This window comes from Galleria mellonella, unplaced genomic scaffold (genome assembly GCF_026898425.1).
Source record: "Galleria mellonella isolate WM207_F2 unplaced genomic scaffold, CSIRO_AGI_GalMel_v1 utg165, whole genome shotgun sequence".
NCBI lineage: Eukaryota > Metazoa > Arthropoda > Insecta > Lepidoptera > Pyralidae > Galleria > Galleria mellonella.
The window spans coordinates 1,297,344-1,304,749 of record NW_026442009.1 but is presented as its reverse complement, the minus strand read 5'-3'; the positions used below and the strand labels follow the sequence as shown (position 1 = coordinate 1,304,749).

Sequence of the window (7,406 nt, the reverse complement as noted above, 5' to 3'; positions counted from 1 at the left end):
AAGATTATTTATGTTTAATTTCATAAAATTTTTATATTTATCATGTTCTCTTAGGAAAACCGTGTTTCGTTTGGAATTTTAATTTGTATCGAATAAAAATTGTAAGTTTTTCCTTATTCATTTTACGAGATTTAGTTTAGTGAAATCAGGTAACACTGAATATATAATAGTATTCTGTCATATCACTAGACTCTTTCAAGATAAAGATATTATAGATTGGAATAACGTCATAATTGCTTTATCTGGGTATTTCACAAAATCTGTAATATCCTCATTCTCCTCCGACATAGATACTTAATTCAATCGAAAAACAAAATAGTTTAATCCACCGATCAAATTAAATATAAACATTGCCTTCATTCGTTGTGTATAGTGTCTAGTATAATTATATAATATTATTATGTCTTAAAAGTTATCGTCACGCTATTTCAATTGACTATTTTTGTGTACTTAGTGGCCTCGCATAGACACAATACGGCACTTTGAAACTACAGAGTGCCATTCGCATTCAGAACAAGACTTCCTATAGAGCGCCCCTAGCACTTTCGTCCCACGGGATGTACCAGTAGTAAATATAAAATAAGAGCACTGTGCAAGTGTGTGTAACGTTCACAGTGAATTGCGTCAATCAGTTTAACCATGCTCGTTATTCCCCCGGTCATACAGTCATTCCCTCTTAGTTACGCCTGTGTGCGTGCGCTATATTTAATTGTCAGTATGTGTGGTCGTGCACATACTGCCGCCATGTGTGCGTTACCAATGAAGTCTATCCTGTAATTCACATGTTCTCAAACTGTACACTCGCTCAAAAATATTCAGTCATGTCAGTCATTCTACTATTTTAATATTTATATCATTGATATTCTAAAGGTCAATGATCAATCAGTACTATATAAATATATGTTATACAAAATTTTACAAATATTACTATAATGTACTTCTTAACTTAATTTCTACACCAACTCTATAATATAGTTCAGTAATTTGAACAGTTTCACAATTCACAAGGGTCTGCAAAATTAACATACAGTATTCTAAGTGCTTTTATAGTACCAGTAACACTAACCTTGAAATTGTTACTGCAATCAATGAATAATTAGACAGCCCCTAATTACTTTTACACGCTAATTGAGTGCATGTTCGATGCCCTTTGCAAGTCACAATGTAAATGAACTGTAACAGTTTTATTTTGAATTTAGCACAGTGTACACGTGACTCATTTATATCGATGTGTAGTTACAAACTAAAGTTTGAGCAACACATGCAGTGGCTAATATTAAAATTAATACGGCCAACACCAGTCGCGTCCAGGGCTCTCGGGAGTGTTGTACAGTACATTCATACTTGCGATGAAGTCAATCACATATAATTTTAATACAAGTGACTCTTCGGACCTTATTGATAACTGTGTGTGTGTAAGATAGGGCATTTAGTTGGACCCCGTGAAATTATAAGTTTTATGGATATCGAAGTGGACATTTAATTAAAAGTTGTTAGATAATTTAATATTATAGTGTGTAAAGTGATTAAAGACAGTTGACTGATATAATTCAAAATGGGTGTGACCGATTATGACTGGGATTCCTATAAAGGATATTACTCAGTAAGTAATTGTGTACAATACAATATAAATAATAAATGTATAGTGGATTTTATTCAATCATCGATTATATTCACTAGTTCATATATCTGTATTTCTAATAGAACTTAATTATAAATAAGAGTTCGTTGATAAAATAAACATGAATTACAATTTACCATTTATTAGCTATCAATATGTATAAATTTGTAATCAATTGTATACAATTGTTTTTTTACTTATTGAATAATATAATAATAATAATAAAATTATTATCTAATAATAAAAAATGTACCTATAAAAATCCTTATCAAAAACAGTCCAATTTTTCTTTATATTTGTATTTTGGGCATGTTTGTACTATTTGAAACTCAACGTAGCGTATGAGTTTAAAGTCTACCCACATTTAAAGTTATACTTTTAACTATTTGTAAGTAGTTTTCAAGTGGTGCTCTATTTAGTATGAACAATATTATACCTACATTATTCACAGTGTACGCAGTTTGATCAGTGACCTCATTTGTAGCAGGAAAAGGAATTAATGATAACATTCATGTTACGCCGCCATATTGTCATTTTGTAGCATCCTTTTGCCAGAATACAAAATATTATACTCGTTATATGAAAATTACTGAACATAATAATTATACACTTACTAACTACACAAATTGAAATTATGAATTTGTATTTGGATAATATTTACTCTTATCAACTCTTTTATTATCGAGTGGTCACAGGTTAAAAATTAAAAATATCAAGATATTACAAATAATAATAACACATACATGTCATATACCTATTTCCAAGTATTCTATATCTTTGATAATTGTACATAGTCAAAAACTCGTATAGATTACCAAATATTAAAGTAGGTATATGTAGCTATCCAAAGTATGTGATGTGGTTCGTTGCAAGCGGACTGCAGTTCCTTAATTTAGACACGACTTACATCCGCGTCCAGAATTACAACTAAACGTAAATGTTTATGTCCGAACGTGCGTTTCGAAATCTTCTTAGAACCACGCCGAGAGAATATATAGCGTTGTATCAATAAATAGATAGATATAGAAAATGTATACAGAATATATAAATACTTAGAAATTTCTAGCCTAATTAGTTTTACTATCATAATAAACTAATGAAAAGATCAAATAAAGTTCTATTGTCACAATGAGCTTTGTACATAATTACGTACATACATTATATTAACGAGCAACACATTAATAAATGAGTAAACTCATTTGAAATACTCTTTAATGAGTTTACTTACAATAAGCAATTACCTAATTATATTGTTTAACTTTAATTAGGGAGAGGAGTCCGTCGGTTCCATCAACACTATGTCAATATGCAAGTCAGAGTTGCTGTTCTCGCCTGTAAAGGAGGGTGCACACGGCGTACATTTCAGTGTTGACAGTCTCGACTGCGAACTGCCTACAGAACAAGACCTAATTCTAACATGTCAGGCCAATAAGGACAACTACACCATCGCCTTTGAGGGCAGCCTCACCACTTATTCCGAGGACAGCGAATGTATTGATTCGACCGTCAATCAAAAACATGGTAAATGTTATTTTTCTTCTAATTCAATTACTCGTTATACACTAAAAAGAAATAAATAATTACTTCAAAATACATTAAGTAATTTACTCAATTATCAGAATAAATAAATACTTATTTTCCCCAAAAAAGCAAGAAGATACTCATATAGATCAAAAATATAGGTATAATATAGTATAGAATAGTATAGTATAATATGGACTTTAACTTTGTTTTAAAGTTTTCGTACATCTACATAAGACTAATGGAAAGTAACTTTAATGATATCAACGATAGTGACGTAGCGTTTACTCATCTTATGATTACTTAACATGCCAAACTAACTAAACGAATACGAGAAGGTCATTAGTCACTTGTGATAAGCTATAAATATTTTTTCATAATTTTCAGACAAAATGGACAAGGAAGACGAGAATATAGTTTTAGATAATGATGAAAGAACGCGCAGGAATTTAGAATTATTAGAAAGATGTAAGAAATTAACTAATAAGCTAACTACTTCTATGGCTAGAAGCGACTTAGGATTAACTACTTGGAGTAAGCTTAAGAAACAAAACAATCAATCTCCTTTGAGGAGGTAAGGTTATATAATAATAATAATAATCCTAAGTGTTTTTATTCAATAATTTTACGGTAATTTTATAACTAATTTGTATAATTTTAAATTTAGGCACCCATCAGGAAATAACAATGAAGATTCAAATGAAACGACTGATGCAACAAACGATATGAATAATTCTGTTATCAAAAGCCAAAGTTTGCCAAATCTTTATAGAAGAAAATTAATGAACAGTTCTATCAATTCTGCTGCTTTAAGTAACTCAACTGTAAGTATTACAAAAATAATATATTCATATTTCAGTTTTTTTTTTAATGAATGAAAATGGAATTGTAAGCCCACCTGCGCTATCAGTATATACTGGCAGAGCATCAGAGAGAAATAATAGTTGAGGATGAAACAGGTTAGTTCGCCCACCGTGGTGAATTCTTCAAAAATTAACCATGACAGTTTCCAAGAAGAACCGCGTTCAGGTCGAACTGTTAAGACATATTGCTAGTAATGGTTCTACCAGATCTCGTTACTAACAATGCTCCCCCCCCCCCCAGATTCAATTTCTTAAAATAATTTAATACTTTTATTACAGGTCGATTCTTTTACCGCCAACCAAAGATTAACTGGTAATTCGATATGTATGAAAGTTTACGACGTATCACAGAATCGCTCCTCGCACGGAAGTCAGCATTCAGAACCAATGAGTACATCTTCTACAGAAAACCAAACTTCATCTGATAAAAGTCAACCAAAACAACAATTCAGTTTAGTAAAATTGTTCATGAAGCAAAAGAGCATGAGTAATGACGGAATTGTCAATATGGAGCAACTAGATCGATCTGAGTGCTGGCCTTCTAGTGAAAGTGGAGATTCAATGGGTGAACAAAAAATTACAGATTTGAAAACAAATGAGCGACCTCAAGCAGAATTACCGAGTAACATCGAAGAAGTAACAACTGTTGTTTACGAGGAAATTAATCCTTATAATAATAGAGTATACGATGACGTTTTGATCGAAGAAGAAGAAACAGTCGATGGGACGAAATTAAGTGACAGTGACACTAATTTATACGCTACTGTAAACAAACCTCATATTAAGAGAGCAAATATTAACATTACAAATAGTCCGTCTAAAATAAGAAGTAATCGCAAGTCATACTCTTCACAATCTTCGGCAACTAGTGTTAGTATTTCAAGCTGTTCTGAATCAGATGGTACACAAATCACAAGAATGACTAAACTATTGCAAAGAGAACCTTGTGATAATAAATCTACATCTACTCATTTTGAAACTACTACAATTGATAAAAGTATTCAAACGTCAAGCTTGCAAATTTCGAAAGTATCTCAAGACCGTGAAATACTTAAAGTAGTTGAGCCATCATTTTTAGAAAAACTAAAAGAAGGAGACTATGAAAAACCTGTATTTATTTTATATCCTAGTTATACATTACCAGATATTAGTTTTTTGAATGGAAGACCAAATATATATCTGAATCCTGTTCACGTAAATGTATCGCCAAGACGTAGCGATAATAAAAGAAATAAATTACAAAATAAAGGGAAGCGACCTTTTTCATGCAATGATGTTGAATTATTAAAGAAAAAAGGTATTGGACATATTAAAGACTGGGATTCACTTAACTTTTTATTACCTGTAGAGTGTAAACAAATGTTATCAGAACTGCCTGAGGTAATGCAACATATTAAAGAAAAAGAAAATTTGTCTAAATGTAATAAGTATTGTACTGTATCTCCATCCTCCAAATCGAAGAACAGACCTATGAGTTGCGATTGTAATAACTTGACTGGAAATAACACAGCTGTATCTTCAAGTTCAAGTACAGCGACACAACCATCTTCAGGATATCGAGGTTCATCAACAATGTTGACTGATTCCTCTGCTCAAAACAGCCCAGCACCTGCAGGCAACTTTAATCCGTTATTCGTATATCGATATGATAGTGCAACAAGCTCTGAGGCTAGTTGTGTTAATAATGACGGCCAACGAAATCATCCTGTTATACCAAAACGATCACTTTCGGTAGCAGATCAGAATAGAATTCCTAAACAAGGCGAAGTACCACCAGCAAGACCTCCCCTTCCAAAAAGTATATTACGAAAATCAATGGACAAAACACGTAAATCAAGTTCTCACGCCAAACGTTACAGCATGTTTGAAATAGATGATTTTGCACAAGATCCTACAGTTTGCATGACTGCAACAACCGAACACAAATCTAAACGAAGATCACTTCAAGAACCTTATTATTTACAAAACCATAACATTGATTATAGAAAAAATAACGATTTAGCAGCAAAAAGATTATCCCAACAATTTTTAGATGCAGCCGAAAAAGATGCTGATTATAATGAATATTATCAAGATGAGGGCGTCGGTACTGAAAGTAGTCTAGAAAGTGGAAAATCTAATGAATTAAAATTCAATAGGCCTCATACACCTCCGTTGCCGAAACCAAGAACAAAGAAACTTGAATATACCGAGTTTCCGCCACCTAGTGCACTTATCAGTAGTGCTGATTTACAACAATTAGAAGAGTTCTTAAAACAAAGTGGAGTTCAATGTCAAAATATGGATGAATGGGACCAAAATCAAGTACAAAAGGTAAGAAGTCAAGTGGCCAAATTCCTTCAAATGAAACGATCACAAGAGGAGAATCTTAGGTCCATAGAATCAAACGGTAGTAGTTGTAATAGCAAGAAATCTGTGAGCTTTGCCCAAAAATCGGAGGCAAAAGTTGAGGTTCCGCAAACTCAATTAAAGGCATTAGAAGAAATTAAAGGGGGTACAACTCCACCCAATTCACCTAATATATCTGCAGTCATAGCTCAAAGACATTACCAGGTAACGTTTAATATTTTACCGTTCAATTTGCTCACATCATGCCCGTTGATTTCTGTGAGTACCTTTGGTTCTTTAATTTCTATTCTCTTTTATTTAAGCAACTATTCATAAATGTCACATTATGCTTTATCATTTTTTTTATTATCTTTTAATATTTTGGCAAAATAAACTTATATTATTTTTGTCTACTTTATTGTTTGTCATCACTCATTTACATTGCTAATATCTGTCTTTATGATCTCAGAGACATATCTCATACATATATAATCATTACTCGAATTTCAATACAGGGCAAAAATTTAGCTGAAATCCCGATATGCGAAGAAGCTGAAGTAAGCCCTGATGAATTTGGTAGTCCCTTACTCCATGACGGAAGAGGAAAATATGATTTTATTGATGTGTCACAAAAGAGAGGTATGTACAGAAGACAATTATTAAATCCCCTAAGCTTAAGTTTTACCATTAATAGTATTAAAACTAATAAATATGATATTACTTTTAAGCCTTAGTCTCAAATGTGACGGACGCAGTAGAAATGTTGATTCAACACTTCTCTCCAGCGACGGATCAGGCCGAATTAGCATTCTTAGGAGATTCCAAACAATCTCCAGCCTGTGCTAAAATAGCTCTTAATGCATTGTGCCCAGCTTTATATGCTATATTCAGAGACGGACTCAAGGATAGTATCGAGACATCATTTGGAGCTGTAAATAATTCCGTTTGGCAAATGGTCGAAGCTACAGCGAGACAAGGTAACTAGCGATTACTATAAAGTATTTTCAGTTTGTACGTATACATTAAATATTTAATATATGTGATATTAATAGTAACCACACCACCATAAAGCC

General features: G+C 32.4%; 1 protein-coding gene across 13 annotated transcripts in view; it reads left to right on the top strand.

Moving 5' to 3' along the window:
- The window catches only part of LOC113519023 (uncharacterized), a 96,751-nt gene that overhangs the window by 75,201 nt on the left and 14,144 nt on the right, over nt 1–7,406 (top strand). For 12 of the 13 annotated variants that reach the window (XM_052892751.1, XM_052892752.1, XM_052892746.1 and 9 more), the window contains 6 exons: nt 2,890–3,142; nt 3,530–3,716; nt 3,810–3,966; nt 4,285–6,318; nt 6,849–6,972; nt 7,062–7,310. In XM_052892751.1, the coding sequence (XP_052748711.1) occupies nt 2,890–3,142; nt 3,530–3,716; nt 3,810–3,966; nt 4,285–6,318; nt 6,849–6,972; nt 7,062–7,310 (3,004 nt within the window). Of the gene's footprint in view, nt 1–1,262; nt 1,604–2,889; nt 3,143–3,529; nt 3,717–3,809; nt 3,967–4,284; nt 6,319–6,848; nt 6,973–7,061; nt 7,311–7,406 lie in introns of those variants that run through there. The other variant, XM_052892757.1, reaches the window with a different exon arrangement.